General features: G+C 37.7%; 1 protein-coding gene across 3 annotated transcripts in view; it reads right to left on the minus strand.

Annotated features, from left to right (window-relative positions):
* Window positions 1-25194, minus strand: part of GAK (cyclin G associated kinase) — a 63573-nt gene that overhangs the window by 14361 nt on the left and 24018 nt on the right. Inside the window, exons 12-22 of one of the 3 annotated variants that reach the window (XM_068176074.1) lie at window positions 18925-18974; window positions 18690-18838; window positions 14907-15029; window positions 13056-13189; window positions 11860-12054; window positions 11174-11291; window positions 8735-8814; window positions 8204-8397; window positions 6173-6331; window positions 4940-5407; window positions 2788-2959 (exon numbers count right to left, since the gene is read on the minus strand). In XM_068176074.1, the coding sequence (XP_068032175.1) occupies window positions 2788-2959; window positions 4940-5407; window positions 6173-6331; window positions 8204-8397; window positions 8735-8814; window positions 11174-11291; window positions 11860-12054; window positions 13056-13189; window positions 14907-15029; window positions 18690-18838; window positions 18925-18974 (1842 nt within the window). Of the gene's footprint in view, window positions 1-2776; window positions 2960-4939; window positions 5411-6172; window positions 6332-8203; window positions 8398-8734; window positions 8815-11173; window positions 11292-11859; window positions 12055-13055; window positions 13190-14906; window positions 15030-18689; window positions 18839-18924; window positions 18975-25194 lie in introns of all 3 variants that reach the window. The other 2 variants (XM_068176073.1, XM_068176075.1) reach the window with 2 other exon arrangements.

Genomic DNA, 25194 nt, shown 5'->3' on the forward strand with positions numbered 1-25194 from the left:
TGGGAACATTCTTATAAATGTGTAAAAATATTTAATCTGAAGAAACAAAAAAAAAAAAGACTGAGTCAGACTCTTCTCTGTGTTGCCTACTGGACGGACAAGAGGCAATAGGGCACAAACTTAAACACGGGGAACGCCATTAAAAAATGCTTTCTTTCCCCTAAGATCTCTCCAACACTGGCATAAGTTGCCCAGCTATAAATGCTAAAAATCAGAAAGGACACTGTCCTGAACAGCCCACTCTGCATGACTCTGCTTTGAGCACATCAGCTAGAGAATCTCCTCTTGAGATGTTCTGCCTCTCCAGTGAGTCAGATTTTGGTTGAGATCATAAAATATGCTGAGCTACAAGGGAACCACAAGGATCACAGAGTCCAGCTTCTGGCTGTACAAGACAGCCCCAAGAATCACGTGCCTGAGACTGTTTTCCAAACACTTCTGGAACTCTTGTCAGGCTGGTGCTGTGAACACTTCCCACTGTTCCAGTGCCCAACCTACCTCTGGGAGAAAAACCTTTTCCTGATATCCAACCTAAACGTTCCCTAACACAACTACAGGCCATTCCCTTGGGTCCTGTCACTGGTCACCACAGATCATTTCAATGTAGGCACCTCCTCCTCCCCTCACAAGGAAGTTGATGACTGCAATAAGGTCACCCCTCAGTTTCCTCTTCTCCAGGAGGAACAGACCAAGTGACCTCAGCTGCTCCTCATACGGCTTCCCCTTAAGGCTCTTCACTATACTCATGTCCCTTCTTTGGACACTCTCTAATGGCTTAATGTCTATTTTTATATTGAGGCACCCAAAACTGCCCCCAGCACCCGAGGTGAGGCTGCCCCAATGCTGAGCAGAACGGGACAATCCCCTCTCTTGCCCGGCTGGTGATGCTGTGCCTGATGCACCTCAGGACAGAGCTGGCCCTCCTGGCTGCCAGGCCACTGCTGACTCATTCAGGCTGCCAGCAACCAGGACTGCCAGGTCCCTTTCCATGGTGCTCCTCCCCAGCATCCCATTCCCCAGTCTGTCTGCATCCAGGTTGCCCCATCCCAGGTGCAGAATCTGGTGGAGATAATGCTCTGCAGATCAGTATGGATCAAATCTTCTATTCAGCAAAATATTTATGTTTGGTAATCTCACACAGGGACGGCAGTAGTGGCATAAAGCTGGCAACTACACAAGTACGCAACTGAAACATATGGCTCTTGCTATCTACAGGAATGAATAAAAACATTGCAAAGGAGGCAGCAAGTGGAATCTTCTCAGCAGAATCAACCCCACCTGGAATATAATGACTAATAATATGATAGAGAGGGCAATCAGCTGGGTAGCCTTCCATTTCAAAGAGGAAGCCCTTCTCTCAGTAAGACAAATAATGCATTTTTTTTTCTGTCCAGTTTATCTATACCTAACACTCAGACTGCATCACTCAGACACAGGGTAAACTAGAGTAACTGCTAAACAAAGAGAGGCAAGTCAAAGCTGCATGCAATAAGCCCTGGGAAGAAATCACTGGATTCAGGAAAAGGTGTGGGATACCACCATTCCTAGCTACTGCACATTGTGAATAGATGTCTGCATGAGAAGAGGCCTGGACTTCTCTGTTGGACACAGCCAGCTCCAACAGACTCACCACAAGCCACAGATGAGCTTCCCAAATCAGATGTCTTTGGGAAAACATGTTTTCCCAAAAAATGCTGCACAGCAGCTGTAAGAGAGGGGACAGGTGTGACAGAAACAGCTCTGCAGACATTAAGGTTGGTGGAGAAGGAAGAGGAGGAGGTGCTCCAGATGCCAGAGGAGAGATTACCCCCCAACACATGTAAAAGACCACAGTAGAACAAATATTCACACTGCAGCCTGTGGAGGACCCTACACAGGTGGACATGTTCTCGATGAAGCCACAGCCCAGGGAGAGCAGCCCACACAGCAGCAGGTTCCACTCTGGCAGGACCTGCAGTGCCTGGGAGAACCACATCCCTATAGCAATCTCTTCCTAAAGGACTGTACCCTACACAGACCTGTGTTCTTAAAAGATTGTATCCTGTGGGAAGTGCCTATACAAAAAGAGGAGACAGAGAGTAGCAGAGAAGAGCCCTCACACACTGAGTCAGATGTTAAAAAGCTTTAACACTAGTAGTTCTACCACTCCACCATTTTTGCAAATGTCTGTTTCTCCTTAAAGAATGATGGGAAGACTGAACATATCACAAAGATTTTTGTTTAAAGATTAATAGATTTTAAAATAAATGCATGAGGAAAAGGCTTTGCCAAGAATATATCAGAGAAATGAAACAAATAAGATTAGAGTATTACATAATGTACTTTGTAAGTATATTACCAGAATACATTCAGGTCAGGAAGGTGCAAGCTAGCCTCAGCCTGCACTTTAAGAACTGGCTACATTATAACTTGACTTGCTCATTTGTCTTCCAAGGTTTCCAGAAAATCTTTAAAATCTGAATACAGTCAATATAGCATACTATCATCTATAAAATAAGTTTCCAGATGTTTGGGTACCCTCAGTTATTAGATCATTGAGAGGAAACTCCAACTGCTAACATATGGTTAGCAATACTAGAAATCCTGTCACATCATAAATAATAGCATGACATTATACAGGAAACACTTGCTTCTTGGTGCATTTGCATCTGTACTTCCAGAGTACAACGCTAATTAAAACAGCAATCACAACAAGTGGATCTATTAAGACATTAATCCACTAAGCTGAAAGACAAATGCACAGAAGAGAAGAAACTGTTGAGAAACAGAACACCAGAAGCACACTTACCTAAATTTAAGAAATCTGAGCTGGAAGAAGGTGGAAGTGAACTTTGTGTGGAAGGAACTGTATTAACTGTAGATGTTGAGGTTGGATTAAGGAAGTCCCCAAAGAGGTCTGGACCAGACAGAGCTTGATTCTCTGAGCTTGATGACATTGGGAATGGGTCAAATGGATCGGCTAAAAAAGAAGCAGAAAACAAAATTATCTCATGATTCATTGTAGAATAAATGAAGTTGAAAAAGCCTTACTCCTCTGTGGGCACAGACAAAAAGCAAAGCTCACACTAGTAACTGCAGCAGCCTTCTGTGAATTTTGTGTGGCAAAGAGTAATCACCTATTCCTTCCTCTAGAAAAATGAACTTTCACATGGTATAAAAAGGGTCTCAGCCATACATAATACGAACAGCTACATCTTCTAACAAAAGCAGCAAGACTGCATACTGACAAGACAATTCAACAACATTGTTAATTTCATCCATTTAAGACACATCTTAAATTTGTGTGATCATCTGACACACAGAAGAAGTACATTTGTTAAAATACTCTATAATGCCAGATCGGCAACAGATTTGAAGAAAATGGACTATTATACTATTAAAAAGAATATGAAGTAAAACATTCATACTACCATTCAGACTTGAAGGCATTGGCGATTCTGGGGCAGAAAACACGTCAACCCAAGAATGAAAACCAATAGAAGTAAGACTTCAGCAGGTCTCTAGTGATGCCAATGAAGAAAAAACTAACTGATAGAGTATTTATAGTCAGCATGGCATAACATGTGACAGTCAGCTGGAACCAGGGCTTTAGATATTCCTGTTTCTGCTGCCCTCTAGGGTCAAAACCCCTCAAGAGCCCAGGGAGTCTTGCCAGATTCATTCAGAAGCTGAAGAGAAGGAATAATCCTGCTGTAATACCTCAGCACATCCTCAGGTAATGACCACACTGTACAGGACTCAACATTTCAAGCATATTTAGTATAGCATCACATATAAACAAAACCTCAAGTATTTGTTTGTTGTGCAAGCTAAAATACAACAGTGGCCAAATATTCTCACTTCTGCAAATACCTCTCTTAAGAGATACAATTCAATGAAATATGCTGAATGAGAATGACTGCAAGAATGAGATATATACATGACTACTGATCAGATGTTTCATGCAATAGACATGCTAAAGAAAGATAATGAAGGTTTCCTTTTATAGAATTCTACCTATGTAAAAATGGTAAATTAAAATTATTCTTCCCTGACCACAGTAACAAAGCACAATAGTGAATTGCCTCAAAATAAGAAAACTTCTAAAACCACTTAAATGCTCTGTAAAAAATACTTCTTGTTGTCTAGAGATGAAAGCTTTTAGTAACTATGAATTATCTATGTGCAAACAAACAAAACCTTGTAATGGTTTCCCAGCTTATGTGAGTAATATTCCCAGAAATCTTACCATTAACTTCAGGCAAAGAATTGTTATTCCCGAAAAGTGACAAAGAGATGAGTATCCACTGGTAAGAGGAACAGAATCTCTGAACTAAAACATCTTGCTTAAATACCAAATAGACAGCACTACATAGCATTCTCTTTAAGGATACTGACTTGCCAACAGCATCAGTAAAACCAGCAAGAAAATATCTTTTAGCAGTATCATCATCCTACTGGTTTGAACAATAATCTACAGGATTTCCAGCTGCTCAGCAGTCTTATGTGATTAACACTTACAAATCCCACGCAGACATTTGACCTAAGCGACACAGCTCTGTACATCTAATGCCTTTGCTTTACGTAAAGTTCAAGTTATGACAAGTCTGTGCCTTTACAAGGAAAGTTAGGGATTTAGAAAAGGATCTAGCATGCAACATTCATACGGGAAAGCTAAGAATTCCTAAAGATACTGAATTCCCTTGAAATTCAAAATTTGATACTTTTCTATTTACAAGAGTTTGAAGTTAATAGGATACTGGCAACATAACAGAATATCTGGGTAACATATAGGAACTTCTATCCTTCATGCAGAAGTAGCACCTAATCTATTCAGTGTTGCTACAGACTGACATGTCTTCACCATTCACCATCTTAAAAAACACAGTACTTATTTTCTAAGCACAATGCAAGCAGTAGTTTTCATGTGTTGACAAGTACTGATATTAAACTCACATACCTGAAGACACAGCTGCTGCTGAAGATGAACCCTGAGTAGCAGGTGGATGCTGACTGCTGAAAAAGAAATCTGTTCCTTGTCCAAGAAGATCTCCTGTGGGCTCATTTGAAACCTGTGACACACTACTCACAAACAGATTGTTCAACAAGTCAGTATTACTTGATGAAGAGTTTATTTCTGAGATAAGTTGTTTCTGTTCTGCTGAAATATCAGAGTCTAGTCCCAGCAAGTCCACATTCTCTTCAGGGAGAGATTTTTGTAACGGTGCAGATGGAGCTTCAAAACTGGCTTCAAAAAGCAACTCTCCTTCTGGAGTAGAGTCTTTCTCATCAACAATTACTGCACTTCCTCCACCTGGAAATGTCGGGAACTCCTCATCTGAAGGATCACTCTCTTCCCTGTCATCAGACACCTGAACACAATCATTTTTAGATGAATCGTCCTCTATTCCACTTTCTGGAGTTTTTCCTTCTTGAATAGAAAAAAAAATAACACCTTTAAATAACCAGCATTATTCTTCTGACTAGGGTAAGAGAAACTTTCATGGTGACAGCATATGAAGTTAATTCCTAACTAACCGAAACTCATATAAGAATTGACGAAAAGGAACTACATGCTGCCTGCCACCTCTTTGTACAGGGCAGAAAAAGCAGCAGCTGACTACCATATTTGCCACTCCACAAAGGTAGGCATTATGAATTTTTTCAAAATGAGACTGACTTGGACATTCATCTCAGATCACTGTGTCTCTTAGAGCTTACAAGATTTCTCAGTAACTGCTGCACTCAATAAAAGTATAAGCAGCTGCTGACATTTTTAACAACAAAGCAGCAACCAGAAAAGGGAGTTACAAATGCGCTATAAAATTACATTTTCTTTGTCCTACTTACTGATCTGGACCCCACTGGCTAGTCTACTTTGTTTCTCCTGTTCCTCAGCCAAACTGGGGTTGTGGGAGTGAAAAGCTTCCTTGCAGATCTTTAAGATTAAGATTTTTACAGAAAAAGAAAAATTTACCTCAGCATTTAAGTTATACTCAACACCAAACCCCCTTACTTGATGTTTATCCAAATGAAACAAAATAACCTCCTGTTACTCTGCAGGACTCTTTAAATAGCTTCTCCTCATGGCTAGTGAATTAGAGACTTTTGCTACCTAAGAAGGCTTAAGCATTCACTGGAAGGCATATGAGACAAACATAAACCACACAGTACTTCAGAGGAAAATCTATACCTTTCCAGTCCAGAGAGTGAAAGAAGTTGTTTGCATCAGTACTACCACTGTGTGGGGATTCTGTATCAGTAGGTGCACTTTCTGAAGACTGCTCCAACTGGGATGCCTCTGCCTCATATTGTGCAGTTGAACCTGGCTGTCTAGGCAACTCTGGTTTCCCTATAAAACAGAATTTAAGACAGAGCTCTTAGAGAGAAACTTCCCAATCCTCCACATGGCAGCTGATACTTGTCTTTCAAGCTGACTGCTGTAGGAAGACAAATTATCTCCAATCTATTGCTCTGCAAATGCAAATTCCTGCCCCCACTATCTTTGAAATTAGCATTAACTTCTTTTCAACTGCAAAACTGGTAAAACCCAGTTTTTAACTAGGACATTAAATCAGAATCATAGAGTAACACTCAAGCATTCTATTTACATTTGTAGGAAAATGTAATTAACACCTCACTCACACCAACCGTCCTCTAAAACAAGAAAGAGCTATGAACAGTATCTGCAATAAGAGACAGAAAACCAGAAAAAAGCAAATGCAGCTGTAGAAAAACTCAAAATATGCAAAGCCAGTGAAGAACGTGGAGAGGTTAAAAATGGGGTGGTACACTTTATGATGCTATTAACTGCTTCTTATATATCTTATTTTACTGAAATCAGGTATTAAGTGACTCTTGTGTAAGATTCAGTTGCGCTGTTACCTACTGTTGTATCACCTCTCAAAACCCAAGTTTCTTAAGACAAAAGAAGAAGACTTCCTAAATAAGTCAATATTCATCCACTGTTTGAAAAAAATAGGATGGATGGCTAGGACAAACCTATTTGTCTAAATTTAAATACACAACTGGTAGAGCACTTTTTCACTCTCCTTCCACATTCTCAGTTGTAGCTTAGAGATGCTGAAAAAATAGTCCATCTCAGAAAACATACATGAAAGATCATAACTAATGAAACAGTAAATTCAATTTTAATGGCAAAGTTTTTTAAAAATCAGTTCACAGTACATACTTTTGTCCTATTCCCTTCCCACCATTCTTAAGAAATACTTTCAGTGTAATTTGAAATCCTTATATTTCCTGTACCAGTCAGAAAATGGAAGTGACTTAAGAAAGTAAGAGTAACTTTTAGAGCCTCATCATCAATGATGATGTAGAGCTAAACACCTTAGCTTTAGAGAGCTGATAGTTGTGTTCACAGTAGGATTAAGCTAAGTTAAATAGAAAATGGCCTCAATCATAATACAAACAACACATATCTGGCTTAAAAGAAAAAAAAGGCCAGTAGCAACTATCTTGTATGAAAATAAATGTGCTTGAGATGTACCATATTAACAGCACAGGGTGAGACCTCAAGTATCACTAAAATCACCATAGTAATCTTCATCATGCTTCTTTATCTTCAAAACACAGAGAAGGCTTAAGAGCCTGAATGAAAATGGCACAGCTAATCACTGATACCAGAAGAAGAAAGATACTGAGAAGCATTAACTGCAACTAATGCAGGCATCTACAGATAAAGCACCGAATATGTAGAATTATTAAAACAGTGTCTGCTGGAACATATTAGGAAAAGTTCAGGCAATTAATTACAACATTACATGGCTATGCATAAGAATGTTGATAAAAACAGTCTTACCTAAACACATTTGTAAGAAATGCTCATATAATTTTAAGTGAAATGATATTGGTGCCAGTTTAGCCAAATAAATCCCATTCAGGACACTGTGCTACAAATACTGACTGCTACAATTCCATTTGCTAGAAGTCCCTCCATGCAAATGGCCTATTCATAGCTTTGTAAGCCATGAAACCAAGCATATGTAAGCACAGTAGAAATAAGACAGGTATAATTATAATCCTCATTACTGGAGGTTAACTTAAGCTCCTCCATACAATGCATATTTTTAACTGATATTTACAAAAAAAAATCCCTTTCAGATTTCTTTCAATTAATGGAACATCAAAAATTAAAAAAATGCCTCAAACACTAAGTACATTGAAAACTTTTTCACATTTTCTAGTTTTTCAACAGATTCATTACCAAATTTTGATAAAATCTCTTGCTGTTCCTCTCGTGTGGAAAAGAGGATCTTGGGATTCAGTCCCTTTATATTCATGTTATCCCAAGGTGGCTGTTCACAGTTGGGCCTATCTCTGGGCTCCACCTCTACTTCCAGATTGACTTGAAATAAATCAGGGTATTTCTCTTGTATGTCACAGGCATCCAGATCGTATCTGTAAAGACACAGACAAGAAGTTTATTGATAATGATGGCTAACTGGATTAGATCTACTGCAGTCCAAAACAAAAGCAATTAGTACAAGACATTAAAAATGCTGTATTTGTTTACTTTAACCATTTTAAACAGGTGGTATTTTTGTACATTGTTTGTATCATGAACAAAACATTTAGTTTCCTTAAGGTAAGTAAACTAAAGACTCTTGCTGCAATCAAAGTCATCTACTTCCTGCACTGACTATATTTCCTCTCCCTGGTATATGTTGATGTTTGGCAGGTTAAGCAGTTTCAAAGACAACTTCTTCCAGTCTCCTACAAAAAGGTGTCAACATACTTGGCAAATTTCACTGTAGTGGCATTTCGGGGCACAAAACCTGTATGGAACTGAATCTGAAACATCTTCATTGAAGCCATCTGTTGAAAACAAGAAACAGGAAACTGTATAAATCCACATGAACAGTATGTACAGTGTTCTGCCTTTAACATAATGCAAAGTATTATCAGTATTAAAATATTTTGAAGTACTTGCTTTGCTACAAATTTTCCGTATAATTACAAGTATACTTTATCTTCAAAGATTTAAATGCAGTTGAGACAGAACATAAATAGATCTATTACTAGCACTAACAACCCAAAAGACCTTCAGTCAGGTATGTCTCATCATTAACCTCAAAACAGACTATCACAGTGTAGACTATTTCCAGATCGTGTTCTGGAGGTCAAATTTGTATGACCCTTGTTCTTCTTCTGAATAGCATATGCTCAGAAAAATCCATTGTGCAATATGCCAACCAAGAAATATATGTACATCACATATAAAGGAATAGATTTAAAACAGTTTTAAATATACCACATTTAAAAGGACACTTCAGAAGACATGCAAGGTGGTTTTTTTGTGCAACTTCAAGTCAGCCATTCATTCCAGACAGAACTGTAGGGCTTTTATGAACTGACTCATTTTAATCACTTAACTATTCAGAGAAAAACTACTTTCCCATGCCTGATGGGAATACAAGTGTCCAGAAAATGCTACTATAGAATACTCAGGTAGCTCCTGATCTTGCACAAATCCAAATTACAGCTCACTGATCAATGTAGCCTGTATTTGTTTCCTAGCATTAGTCACAACACCTGTGATACAGTCTTGTCAGTCCTTACAAAGAAGTCATGCAGTAGTGGTCCAGAAAATATTATATAACAAAACTGAATTATGAAAGCTTTCCTTGTAAATGAGTATTTACTGAATATCATAGCCAGAAACCAAATAATACAGAAAGTATTGCCACAGATTAAGGGGGAGTTGGTCCTTCCCCTCTACTCAGCACCAGTGAAGCCTCATCTGTAGTTGCAATGCCCAGTGCTGGGCTCCTTCGTACAAGAGAGATATAGACATACTGGAGGGAGCTTCTCTGATTCTTCCATCCCTATCATCACTTTCCTAGAAGATAAACTGAACTCTATTTAGCTGTGAGAAAGTAGAAGACATTAATAACACCCAGCTCTAAACTCAGGAGAAATCTTGAAATGTGGTGATTAATCTCTGTAAGAAATCTGCAGAGAACTTTAGAGGTCAATTTACAGCACATAAAACTAAGGACACATTGAATATTGTTCCATCAAACCTTCAAACCCAGATCATCACATACACTATTGAGGTATTATGTGTTATAGCTGACAGCTGAGAAAATTCTAGTCTTTCCTATCAGTGAATAATGCCATAGAAACCACATCAAAGAAACTCTACCACTCTACCATGAATAAAAGTGAAATGGTACAAGGAGTATAGCCTAACCTTGGCTAAATTTTGTCAGTTTTATGCCTTTTTCCTGATGACCTTGAATCTTACAGAAGTTATTTTTGCTCATTAAGGAATCATTTCACTGAGTTTTTAGTTTTAAGATATTCTGGAAGGTCTTGTTGAACATGACAATATTTGATACTTTCCTACTCACAAGGCAGAAAAAAAAACAGGGGGAAAAGAATTTCAGTAAACACTAACTATGTATGAATACACATGCATGTCCCACATGCACTGAAACTGGCTGAAAAACTGTCTTATCAATTTCCATAAACCTCCAAGCTCTAAACTTTGGGCTATCCATTCTTATCTTTCACATGGACTTCCAAGTTTAATTGGGTTACTTATTTGGAGAAAAAAAGTGCATGCCTCTTTTTTAAAAAAATTTGAAGACAGGCTTCATTAACAAGTTTTTTGTTATCTTGCAATACATTTGCATCCACAGTTGAATTAAAAAAGGAAATATGCACTCTCCCTAGTAGAACAAAGACAAGAAAATTAGCTACAAAAACTGAACCTGACTTTAGAAATAAGCTCTAAAACCACATGGATTTTTCTAGCCTGTTCTGTACAGGCAGTCTCTGGAATCCCACTTTTCTGCTGAATGGTATTTTTCCTTTGTTTGCAGTTTATGTGCACAGAATTCAAAAGTTCCAGCTTGCTGTGCAACTTAACAGATAATAACTGCTGCCTCAAAAAAGCTGGCTAGGGGCTTTCCTTACAAATATAACAATTATCAGTACTGAAGTACTTTCCAGAAATGTTTACAAAAGCATCTACATGTACAGCATTAGGAGTGGACATACTCAGAAGGCTTGAAAAGGTTGAATTCACAAGTGAATGAAAACCTCAAACATTTCTCTGAACAAAGAATAGTAAATAAAGCAAAGTACTCAGTAGATAACTAGTAGGATACAAAATTGCAACTTAAAAAAAAAGCAAATCTTCCATTCATACTCTTAAATTTATGGTTACCTTGGCTTGTAGTCGTCCTCCTAGAGTCGACCTGGCATGATAGATCACAATGAGAACATCCCCTTGGACTGTTATACCCAATGGGATTACTGCTTTCCCATCTTCAATTTTAAACTCCCTAAAGGAAAAAAAAAAAATAACCACAGTCAACTTAGTTTAAAAACAAATTAAATAGTGTATTACTTTAGATTTAGCCTGCTTTCTCCAAGGCCTTCAGAAGCTAAAACTTTAGTAGAAAGACTTTAGTATTCTCTCATTTCACTTGTCTGTCGTTACCCACATCTAGCAGTATTACTACCATTTGCAATTGTGCAGACACTAGAGCTGTGTAGGGGCTAATAAGCAGGCACCTTGCACCTGCAATGCCTGGGGAATCCTTATGGTTTCCATGACTAAGACACGATGTTAAGCTCAGCACAAGTACATCGGGGACCAATGCTCCCAGTCTTCCATCACATGGAGTGAGAAGAGGGTCTTGCTCACTGCCTCACAGCGTCCAGTGTGCTAACTCACCATCACCCCCACTGTTCTGCAAGACCAGCTGCTGTAATAGCCAGATTCACGATTCACCTTTTCAGACCAGCTAAAAGGGGACAGAGGAATCTGTCCCTTTTAAAAACTTGGAAATGCTAGAATCTAGAAAAACATAACTTGCTGTTTCAGAGCAAGTCACAATCTGTACTTACTTCATTTTGTCATATTCCTGGGAGGTAGTGGTTACTCTCTCATCTCCCACGTAAATCTCACAAAAAGGCCTGCAGCCATTACGCTGCTTACTGAAAAGCGGAACGGGAGTCATGACAATTGATCTGACCAGGATGGGCTTGCTGTGAGGAATAATGGGCTCTTCAGCCATCATGTCACACATGTACTCAATGTATCTGCCAAAAACAGATGGTACTCATTTAGTCAGAGCACAAAATTCTAAGAAATGGGTGAACACATAAGCAAGTTACATCTTACCCAGTCACTAAGCATTGTTAAGTGTTAACAGTGAAACAGTGGGAACATTTACCACCACCGCCAGCAAACAGATTTTCAAATCTGATAGAATGACACAAAAGGGTCTGTAGCTTTACATATAAATACTTGTAAGGTAAACTAGTGACTATTTCAAAAGGTCTTAAAACACTAATCTAGGAGAACTATTTATTTTGTATCTTATACATAATGGATCACTCAAATCTTCCTAAAGGCTTTAAATTTGTCCTGATTATTATATATTATTTTGTGGAGAACCCCTTAAGTATACATGAAGTAAATGTGTACAAAAACAAAATCTGTCATTTATACTGAGTTAATACTTTATTTCCCACCCTTCAAAATCTATTCCTTTTTTTAGGAAACGCCCTTACTAAAGGTGTCACTTGTTAGTCATACTTCACAGTTATAAGATCTATCAAATTAAGTCAAATAAACATTTTAAAACATTTGTCAAAAGTATATGCAAGTCACCTCTGCATGCACTCCAAAAAAAAAAAGCACTAGGCATTTTTACCCAATTGACAAAAATAATTTCTGGTATTTCCTCAGAGCTTGCAGTGTTCTGACATAATAAAACATATTGTAATAAACTAGGAAACATGAAATATATCTTACACATGTGGAAGAGGATTTTGTAATTAAGAAAGCATTCAAAAGCTCTGCATACCCTTGTCTTCACTCCTAACACTTCTTCACCACAGGGTATACTTGACCCATTTCTGATGGGTACTTACAGGCTCAGAAAATTCAGAACTACCTTTAATTCACAATACAGCAAAGTACTTGGAAAAATAGATGTTTGAACACGGACATTATTGAAAGAATTTATCTTTCTAAACACATCCTATACCATATTCAGAACTGAGTAACTACTTGCTTCAAAAGTACCTTACAGTACCTTTTATGAGAAGGCCAAATGCCAGGTGGACAGCGTTTCATACTGAACATATAAACAGCAGCTTCAGCAGTAGTGAAGAGGCGACAAAAACACAGAAAAGAACAGACTACAACAGCAGATGCTGCTCTTCCATCCTAATAAAAAAGTAAAGCAGCTTTGTTAGTAAATCTAATGGAAAAAGCATTATCGAAGTTACTGAAGAACTTCCCATTGTGTATCCTATATCCGATCATTATTTAATGTCATTATGTCCAAAGGCTAGTGTTATTTGATTTGAAGTTTGTATCTGAGTGTGAAAGCTTTTCATTTAACTTCCACACCACACAAAAGATACTACATATTACTTTATTGCTCAAATGTGAATAACTACTTTAGCTTAACACTATTTGAAATTTTCAATTGATGTTCTTTACCTTACTGTAACTAATACCCATTTTTTAGGTTTATTTCCTGGCTGCTATCTGAAATCCCAGAACACTGCTATTTTTGACTGACAGCCATGGACTTCTGCCGCAAGAAAAGTGCAAAGACTCAGAAGAACTAAACCACACTGAACTCTTTACACTTTTGTCTAAACTATTAAGAGCTTGCCATGAAACAAAGAGAAAGAGATTAAAACTGAGCTTCTTTCTGCAGGAATCCCCTCTACACATATATCCCAAATACATCCCTGTATTATAAAAGGCAGAAGATTTGAAAGAGATAATGGTTGACAGAACAGGACTTCTCCAGGTTTACTGGCTAGCAACATGGAACAGAACTTTTATCACTCATTTCTTAATGTTCTGGTGTACACTTTACATCACATCTGGCACAAAGCCATGTATATACAAAAGTTTGCCTCACACTTGAGAAAAAGAAATTAGTTAGGTACCTTGAACAAAACACTTCAAGGGAAAGATGTTACAAAAACTGGTGGTAATTCATCACATCTGCTTCTTACCTACTTGACCAGCAATCACGTGACACTGAGGTAGTAGAAGTATCGCATTAATATAGAATTAGATGCGTACCTCACAGCAGCACTGAAAATTATACTGGCTTTCAGAAGCTGACATAAAATGGCTTTTTACTTGCAAAACACTACGTAACTCACAAATATGGTCTGTCAGATTAACAAATCCTGGTTTTGACTCTGATAGTGATACTCCCTATTGATGGCAGCTTCGCAAGTATTGTCACATAGTCATGTTTCGCTTTTTACTCTGCAGCAAAATAAGAATGTCAAAATTTCACGTGCAATTCTCTTAAATAAATGTAAGAGTGATCTAATTTTCAAATTCTGAGCAAAGTATTCTTTAAATTCATTTCTGCCACCATGTTTGACATGAGGTGGCTCTATAGGCAGTTTTATTGCTTTTTTTGGTTGTATCAAAGTTAATACTTTGGAGAACAGTGAAATCTACAGAGCAATCTGCTGCCAGCAAAATCAGGTAAATCGGAAGTCTTACAGTCAGTTTCTGAAATTCTGTGGCTGCAGATTATATTCTAAATGGACAGTAATGGGATATGCAGTGTACATCCATCTATCACATAGAAAACAAAAACTGGAGCAAATACTGAAAGAGTAGAGCACTTTTTTTATTTCTTCCAAAGAATACTTTCCCTTAATACTGTCTGTATACTGCCTTCCACTCTAAATGCAAGCAAGCAATGGCTCAATTTCCATACCAATTTCCCTAAGGAGAAAATTGATGCAACTTCCCCACAAACACAGCAGGAGGGAATTGACCCTGGGGCATCCAGTAAAGAAAGCCAGTAACAATCACAAACTGAATGGATACCAGCACCCTTCTTCACAATTTAAAGCTCTATTGAATAAAGCACTTCAGACTTAAACCAATTTCTTACAAGGCAATGCACAATGCAAACATTTTTCTGGTCTTGTTTCAGCCATAAATGCATGTTCTTGCATATGCTATAGAGAGTCTGAAGATTTGGTGCTCGTCTTGCTGGCCAGCCACATTCAGAAACCTGCAATGAGAGAGACAAGAGACAAAGAGACATGAGAAACGGTATAATATTGTCACATATCCACAACTTAGGTTATGCAAATGTCTACAAGGCAATTTTACATTTGAATGCCACTTTCATGTTGAAATTAAGAAATACATTCAAGAAAAGCAGTGTTACACAGTGTAAACACCATTTTTTAGGATGAAGTGCAATAAAACTTCAGTTCTGTCTACAAATCTGCTGCACAAAAAGTATCAAGTACTCAGATTGCTACCTGAAATATTCTCAGAGCAAGGATTAAAATACAGTAGCTTTCAACTTAATTTGTGCACATATACTTAAGCAAAAAAAAACCAAACCAAAACAAAACAAAAAAAATCCACTAAAAAACCCCAACAACAGAAAGATAAGGCTTCTTTGAAAAAGAGCTTGAATAGCGCAGTAATATTCCATTTACAATTACTGCTTCAAAACACTAACAAAAAATCACTTCACTGCTAAGAATCTATATCCTTAAAATCAACTGTCCAGTAAGGATGCAGGATATGAAACTTGATTCTTGGAGCACTTGAAACATCTAAAAAGTAGATATATTAAGGATTGAGGAAGCAAGTTACAAATTAAGTTTTTTGTTTGTATTTGAAGCTTTTTTTTTGTATTTGTTTTTAGTCTCAACTGCAATTGCCAGATATTGAAGACCAAGTATTCCTATCAGCAACATGTTTTCCTAGCTAAAGAGTTCAAGGGTTACTCTGAGATAAATTACCTGAACTGATTATCACAAAAAACTGTGTTTGTGCCAAGCACAGAAAAAAACACTGAAATAAACAGTCTAAGTCTCCTACAACTTTTCATTGTACTCTAGTATTTTAATTTAAAAATGAGGCCATTTCAGAAAGCATCGCTTTGCAAGAGATTTAAATTGCACATTTATTTGTTAGTGCAAGCTTATGTAAAGTCACCAGTAAACAAAGAAAAGCTAAGGAAAAAAAATCTTTTATATCCCTGTTCACCACAGGATTCAATGTGGGCTTCAGTACATCTCAAATATTACAACAGTAGTGTGTGCTGGTTTCAGCTGGAGTAATTTTCTCTGTAGTAACTAAATGAGGCTCTGTTTTGTATTTGTGAGGGAACCAGTGTTGATAACACAGGGTTTTTTTTTTTATTGGTAAGCACAGCTTAGACAGAGTTAAGATCTTTTCTGCCTCTCACATCACCTCACCAGCAAGCAGGCTTGGAGTGGACAAGAAGCTGGGAGGGGACATAGCCAGGACAAGGGACTCCAGCTAACCAAAGGAATATTCCATAACATAGGACATCATGCTCAACCCATAAATCTGTGGGAAGAAGAATGGAAGGGGAAACATTTAGAGCAATGGTGTTTGTCTTCCAAAGGAATCATAATGCATGATGGAGCCCTGCATTCCTGTACACCTGCCTGCCCATGGGAAAAGGTGGATAAATTCCTTGCATTGCTTTACTTGTACCTGTGGTTTTTGCTTTACCTATTAAACTGCTTTTATTTCAACCCACGAGGTCTCACTTTCACCTTGTGATTCCCTCCCCATTTCTACCAGGGAGGAATAAGCAAGTGGCTTGGTTGCTGGCTGAAGTTAAATCACAACACTGCAAAAGAATCATATTGAAGCATTGCAGCTTCAGACCAGAACACAGCCTAAAAAAAGTGTATTCAAAAAAGCAAAAAGTATTGACTTTTTTCCTTTTAATTTACCATTTACTTTCCACTCAAACACTAGGTTTCCTACAAGATGTAACAAAAACAACATTACTTTCTGTTTTTTTAGCTGTGTTTTAAGCTCTAAGTGTACTGACAATTAGCAGAATTATGGATAGTGCCCAAACTCTCAGAGCAACTTATTCCAAAAAGGACTCAAAACTAGCAGAGAAGCTAGTTTCAAAACTACCATTACTTTTAACCAAGATTAAAGAAATTTGTAGAAGATCTATACAGAGAGCAAACAGCAAGAAACCAATAATATGTAATTTCATAAATACCTTCTAAACAAAGTGTCAGAATTAAGAATTTTAGAAGCTGTTCTCCTCTGATCATGCTTAAAGGCTTACCATAATCATCTTCTGCCAGCATTAAAGTAAACCTAAGCTTCTTTAGGTTCCTACATGGCTGCTCTCATCCAGCACTGAACAATGAAGTTAGTCAGTATTGCTAAACATCTGAATTTCAAGAATAGGCAGGTAAGAGTTCCAAATACAATTAGACTTTGTTTCCAAGTAAAATAACTGCCTTCCTAAATACTCCTAGACAATAAAGTGGTCATGAACCTGTAATGTTTCAACTAATTATGACCTACTATCACTTATAAACAAAACCAAGATCGTATTACCATTCTTAGTACCAACACATCAGAAATATCAGGTGTATAGACACCTCAGACTTGCATAACCAAAAAAAATCCATTGGTAAGCAAATTCCCAGTCACAGAATTTATCCTTCCATAAACAGAGACTGATCACTTTGCAGGATGTGGAATAAATCAGTTCACCACATCAATCTCAGACTTTCCAGCAATCTAGTGCTAAAAAGAATTGCTGAACATTTTGCTTTGAGGTACCTGCTACAAATAATCATGCAGTAGATTTCCTGCATAATCAAGCTTTTTTGCCTTCCATCTTGAATAGCCTCTGCCTGGACCTCATATTGAACCAGATACACATAAAGAAGCTGACTGCATTCATCCAAAGAGGCAGTAATGTTTTCTTCCAGGTGTGACAATACTTTATCTTGTTTACAAGGAAACTAAAAGAAGTGATAGCACTAGAAAGAATACTTTAAATATATCTCACCCCAACATTTTAAGTCAACTCTGATAACTGAAATAATGCTAAGGATGGCTCTGTATAATAAGGTCAAAAGGCTTTATTATTCTGTAACAAATAATGGTTCTAGACCCTCTTCTTGGCAGATAGTACTGTGTGCAAGGAGCATGATCACTACAGACTGTTAAGGTGCTGGACAACTCACAACACAGTAACAGTCCCAGCTGTTGAGCCAGGACAGGAGCAAACACTGAAGTTCAGTATCTTAGCATCTAACAAGGTGTTCTCAACACCTTGTTGCTGAATTAGGCAAATGCCTTCATATTAGTATCAGAAAAATTGCCAGGAAGGATAATGGAGGCTCTAGCAAAGCTACAACCATACTGAAGATGATGGAAATAATCAGTCAGCTATGGTTGAGTCATATGGGAGTCAAATGGTATGTAATGGGTCAAGGAGAAATTCCAGTGAACAGGTTATGCAAATCAGTCACCATGTCCTCAATACAGGAAATGATAGAATATAGGAGAGATTGACATTTTAGTAAGACTTTCATTACTTTAAGTATTCCCCACTTAAATTTGAAACACATAAGGTACATGAGCATGTTTTCAAAGATATTACTATGCTAGAAAAAACAGACTTTAGTCTGTTTAAGATTAGTAAGACTTTTTAAGATTAGTCTGCTACCAGTTAAGTTTGGTTTTAAAGCAAAGACAAGGAAAATATAGGTAACTCTTTGACCTTGTGTTTATACTTACTCTTTCGTCATCTTTTTGATTAACCTACTTTAACCTATTTTGCAATAAAAAGCTGAAGGTATAATGAAAACATTATGTTTCAAGGCCTTTTAGAGAAATACACAAAAACTACACACACCCTGTTATGGAATCTTGAAGGTCTGTATGTTCTTGGAGAGAGATTGTACACAGCATAATGGCCAGGATGTTTAGAGTCCAGACACAATCGCACATCTTCTATGTTATTTTTGATGGCAGATTCTACACCTTCAGCTGGAAAGGACATCACTGAAGACAGAACAAACAGCAAGTTAATATTTTCATGTATTAATAGCAAGGAGAAATTATGTTTAACAAATATATAGATATCATACCAGCAATTCTGGAAGTGATGTATGATATATCCAAGTCTCCTTTTGCGTAACTGAAAGAGAACACATTGGTTTTAATACTGGGACATATAAACATTCAAGCCGTAAGTCTAAAAGCCAGATGTCTCAGGTGGCACTCACCATCATGAATAACGTTTCATTTCTTCCATATGAGGCTTGTTACATTCACATTTCTAGAGTTTCAAAACAGAGCTTTCAGAACAGATACCGTGTTTAAGCAGTTACTCATTTAAATTAGTTGCACCAAAACCATCTGTGGGGTTTTGTGCAGATACCTTTAATCTTTAACTCACTCCTCTAGCCCCTGCTCTTACTGATAAAAATGCACTGAAGGGTGTCAGTTTGAAAGCCTAATGATGATACATTAATATCATGAAGAATATATCAATGCTTGAAAGAAAGACTACTAGTTGAACATCAAAGTTTAAATTATATGGCATGTTACTATCTATCACAGATGGCCATGATGCCCAATATCCACATTCCATATGGACAGCGTTACGAACACTTCCTTGTCTAGCCATTCAGGAAGGACTCTTGGCAGCACGCTTGAACCACCACCAGACCTGTCACTGCCAGGACTGAAGCCCTTTTTCAGCTGGAGAGCCAATGGGTGTCCCACTTGACTCCCTACACATCCCATACTCACAAAGTCAGACCAGGTTTCCTTACCAGTTGGACCCCAGGCTTCCCATAGCAGAGTCCCACCCCTATGTTTGCTTAAAGTAATTTATTCCTCCTGTAGCAACAGAGTAACAGCTGAAGCTGCTGCCTCCCAGGAGGGACTCCCAAGAAAGGAAACCACAAGCTTTTATACTATCACAGTTTATGGGTGCCAAAGTCTGGCGTCTCCCTGCTGAGTGCCTCATTGTCCAGTCACCTGGCTGGTCACAGGTCCCTGTGCCCTTTGCTGTGCTAAACATCGGCAATTCTGGACCTCTTGCCTCAGGCTCCCAGTCAGAGCTCAACCTGCAGCTCCCACTGCAGCTGCACCCCGAGCTACCTGCACTCAACACAGAGAGCACCTGAATCTCTTTCATAGTTTAAATAATTCTTACAAAAATTCACTTCCAGAACTCCTGTAAGTGAGAAAGGCATTAGTCATTACTCATCTCTCTCTCATACAACTATGCACAGTTTAATAGTGCAGCATTTTCAAAAAATCTCCCAGTGATCCTTAGGTCAATTCCCTGCACCTTTACCTAATCATCCACATTATGTCAACAATTAACTAATTTAAGACCACAATTACTTTTGTGTTTCTATGGTATCTGCTATGTAACAGAATGAAAAAGCAAGAGAAAATAACTGAAGAGAGCCAGTGCAGGCCAACGGCCTTGAGTATAACTACACTGGTCTGCACTCCTGGATTGGCAAAAGAACAAAACTCACTAATAGAATTTGATTTAGACTAATGGGTGAATTTGATTTACTCTAAATTAAATATCTCAGTAGCTTATTAACTCCAGAATATCAAAATGTCATTAAAACACTATGATGCATATTTAATTAATTCAGAGGCAAAACTCTGTATCACAACTAACAAAACTTCAGTATCACAATAAAATTTCAAGACACTGCTTAGAAGAGCAGACCTAGGATACTACAGTCAAATTTTCAAACACCAAGAAAGAACATTAAGTTTTGATTCTTTCCTGCTTGCTAATAATGATGGAGGTTAGCATGACTGATCAAAAATATACATTATATATATAACAGAAGAAAAGCATGCAAACATAGAGTGTTTTCAGTCTGTGGCCCAACATGGGAAACTGTGTGTTTTTAAGGGTCTAATTAAGCTCCAAAAAAAGTATGATATGACACCAACACTTAATCACTTCTCTGATAATACCAGACTTCTTCAAAACAGTGACTACTTCACTGTGGGACAGGACTAGACTAGTCTAGTCTCTGTATGGAAGCAGGGTGTTGTTTCCTTACAATAGCTAATGGGGGCCTACAACAAAGCTGGAGAGGGACTTTTTGCAAGGGCGTGTAATGACAGGATATGAAGAAATGGATTTAAACTGAAAGAGAGCAGATGGACATTAGTCTGGTCTAGTTGAAGGTGTCCCTGCCCACTGCTCAGGGATTAGAATCAGATGCTGCTTCCAATCAAAACTAATGTTTGATTCTATGAAATTAAGCAAGTAAGACATGAATACTGATTTTGCAGAATAAATATCAAAGCAAAAATAAGAAGTTTTAACTACATGTTAAAAACTTCTCACTGTGTAAATGGTTGCCATTATCATTCTTGCCAGAGACTAGGGCACCTAAAGACCGTAAGTATTATTAAACAAAAGACCATTAATTAAAAAAATGGAAATAAAATTAGCAACTAAACTCACAAAATAAACTAGATAACATACAGAACAAAATTCTACAACAGTACCATCTGTTTACTAACAACTGAAGATGATAAAGAACAAAGAATGACAAACCAGCACAGCTACAATTTAAGCATATCAACCATTAATTAAAATACTGCCATAACATTAAGCAATCTTCCTCTAGACATCTCTACACTTATAAGATTAGAAAAAAATATATCTCTACCTTTTTTTTCAGTTTATTTTTTAAAATCCAGGAAGAAAAACAGCGCTAAAATTCACATCAATCTGTTCCCACTTGATTTTGCTTCATGAAACTGAATTAATCATGCAACTACCTAGTGCAATGCAAAGATCCATGAAATAAAATGCTAAACAAGAAAAAAAATTACCTTAAAATCCAAGAAAGCAAGCATAAAAGGCAGCTAATTGTTCCTAGATTACTACATTATAATCTTTTCAGCAAAACATTGTTCTGACAAAGCTAAGGAAGACTGATCACAAGTTTTGCCTGCTGCTTTCAATACCAGTGAAAATCCGATCCTTAAAACATTTAGCTATGTTTTTTGGCAGGGCATTTGTAACCTGTATGGATGCAGGCCTCAATAAACATAAAAACTGGTTCCCAAAAAAGGGGCACAGAAGCTCCACAAGCGAGAAAAAAAAAGTTCTCTGAGCTTAACAGAGAAATGCTGTGGCTGCACAGCTGCAGGCTGAGCTTTCAGGCACATACCGGCACATCTGCTGGATCAAGGCTCCTGTCTGTGCAGATGGTGCCACTTCACAAAGCGATGCATATATTCTCCATCTCCACCCTAGTACTTGCTTTTAAGGCAGTTTGTAACAAGAGGGCTGAACCTCCATTGCTCTTTGTTCTCTAGCAAGTAACTATAAGCTGCTGCACCTGCCTGACCTGAACCTGCAACAGAGGTTATGACACTTGCAACCGAGGTAGTCTGGGGGACAATGAAGATGGCCCTCATTAACTCTCCTATTCTGAGCAGACTGCAATGTCTGTTTCAGTTTTCAGATTTCACCATTTACTAGGAATAACAAGAGACCAAAATCAGAATCAAGTTAAGGCAGCTACAGAAAAGAAAAAATTAAGTTTTTTTATCACAACAACAAAATACTTAAATCTTACACCGTAGTTTGGATTTGGCAAGTTAGAAGTCTGTCTGCAGACAAAGGAAGTAACCCTGTAATTCAAAAAAGCAATGACAAGTAGGAAGGAGAGAGCCTACCTTATGACATTATAGACTCCAAAAGTGCTTATGTGGGGTGAGGAAAATGCATGACAAAGAAGAGACATTTTAATTTTTCCAGAATGTCTGCTTCTTATGTTGGTTGAAGAGTTTTGGAAAGGCAGTCAAAGATGCAACAGCAGAATAGGTATTCTCACATTGCCGATTGTATCAGCTATATCCACAACACAAGTTTGTGAAGGCAGAGAATGAATATGACAGAAACAGACATGCCCTATAGCAGATGCAAACAAAGAAATAACAATTCAGCTTTATTAAAACACAGTTTAAGAATGCACGAGCCCAGTGGTGGAACTCTCAGCAGAATAGTGAATGTTAAATGCTAGCAATGTTGGAATACTAATGGACATAAGCCTGCCTTAGGCCCTACAGAACAGTAACTATTAGTCATGTCAATTCATGTTTTGCCATTTCACTGTTAAATACAGTAAGGATTCAAAATATAAGGCAATACAAAGAAGGAAAACTACACAACTCAGGGCTGCTAAATAATATTGGTAAATTACAAGTGTAGAGAGTTTGTCTTTCAGTCACTGGAAAAAGAAGTATTAAAGTAACCGATTCTCACTAGCATAATTAAATGCTTGGAGCATTTCCTCTTCTTTTCCTACTCCTCAGTCCAATGACTAAATCCATTCAGATGATACAAAAAAAGAAAAACCCAGCTGTATAGAGACAGAGGATTCTCCACAAAACCAAGATTTGCTTATGATAGTGCAGAACTTAAACACAAATTTGACAGCTTCACTTATTGTGTCAAAGGTCATGGTCAAGAATCACCTAAACAAAACCTTTATTCCTCCAACTGAGTCCAAAACACCTGAGAGGGACTGATCTCCTCATGATCAATCTTGGGACATAGCATACACTGTCTGACAAGCCTCTGTCAATCCACCACAGTCCATACAAATGTGTATTCCTCAGTAGCTTGAAAAGGTCTCTGGCTAATTGATCTTATTTGGATATGACAACATAACTTCCCATTAAAAGCTACAAACTAGTATGAGGTCAAACAATTACATTTTCAAGATACTCTGTTCTAGTAAATGTCCATATATGACTTACTGTAATTCAAACAAATGACGTAAAAGTAGTTAAGTTTTCCTTCGACTAATATTTAGTAAGTTCCACAAGCCATGCATTAAGCTGTTGTGTTCAGCCACAGAACACTAACTAGCAACTGAGAAGAGGCATACTAAGTCCCAACAATAAGGCAGATGCAAGACTTATTTTGGGCAGTCACCATAATCGAAACAGTTGTAGAGAAGAACATGAGAACTGAACAGAATCTTTTCAGACAGCAAGCACCCACTGTCCGGTACTTCAGAAGTTGCTAGATGAGCTCTGCAGATGTGGTTGGATGTACAGTTACTGTTTTATTCCTTGCCCACTACACTTACTATGGAAGCAACGGAAACCACACAAAGCAAAAAGCTACACACATCTGTAAGGTAAGAGAAATAAAAATAAGGTGTAGGCACAACACAAGCCATTCCATATTAAAAAGTCAATTTTAGACAGTCCTAACCCCATGCTGGAAAAGGGAAAAACTGCACAAGATGAAATTCAAGAAAGTGATTAAACTCCAGTAGCCTTTAACGAAGAAACTACTTGCAAGAGCAGGAAAGCTGCTTCAAACATAACTAAGTGATGAAGGTGCACCCAAAAAGTCATGTGGAGTCAAGAGAATAAGAAAATGAAGTGTAAGAGTACTTCAGATGCATGTAATGTACAATAAAAACATAGTAAGATCTAATAGACAGCCATGTGAAAGTAGGGCTTATAACTTAGTCAAAAATGCTTTTTATCATGCAACAGTTTGCCCCCCTTGTACACCTCCCTGCCCTGTGTCCATGTGATTTTCCCAGGGAGAAATGTTAAATGCCACTGCCCCAGTTACTTCTATAGAAAGCTTAAGGACAAACCAAAGCAGTGCAGCTTTTGCAACTTTTAAAAAATAGAGGACCTGGCCTTTCTAAGCCATATTTAGAAGTTTTAACAGACTAAGTGTAAGAGCTAACAGCTAAAAACACACTTGAAATGGATACAGAGCTGCAGTATCTACAAATCTAACTTACCTGACTATTATAAATACTTTAAAGCAGTACTATGCACAAGTAACACCCGAATTCTGAAAAAAACTACATATGAAGAAATATATTTCACAAGCTGTAATACAATATCCCAACTAAAGGAAGACAAAGCCTACAGTCAGAAATAGAGTTCAGTATTTTTTGGAGGCTCTAATTCAGACCAAGTATTCAGTAGTGACTTACCTGCTCTCATTAGAACTAAGGAAACCCTTTAGCACTGCATAGAATTTTATTATGAGCCAAAAATGTATAAATTGTACAGACTGATTAATATTGATCACAAGGAAGTATTAGAAATATTTTAAATGGGACTGATAACGTGATTAGTAAAAAAAGTAATCAGACAATATGAATCTGAAAACATACACCTCTAAACTTGAGAGTATTCATACATGCAATACAGAGCACAGAAGACAAAGAGTGCCTCTCACACTGTCTAGAAGGAATAGGATTCCACCTAGAAACTAAACTGAAGAGCTTATTTCCCTGCAGGTATTTTTCCCTCCTCACATCTATTCCCTTGATTTGTACATTTCACCACTCCATCTTTTTAATTCCTCC

This window comes from Anomalospiza imberbis, chromosome Z, assembly GCF_031753505.1.
Source record: "Anomalospiza imberbis isolate Cuckoo-Finch-1a 21T00152 chromosome Z, ASM3175350v1, whole genome shotgun sequence".
Taxonomy (NCBI): Eukaryota; Metazoa; Chordata; class Aves; order Passeriformes; family Viduidae; genus Anomalospiza; species Anomalospiza imberbis.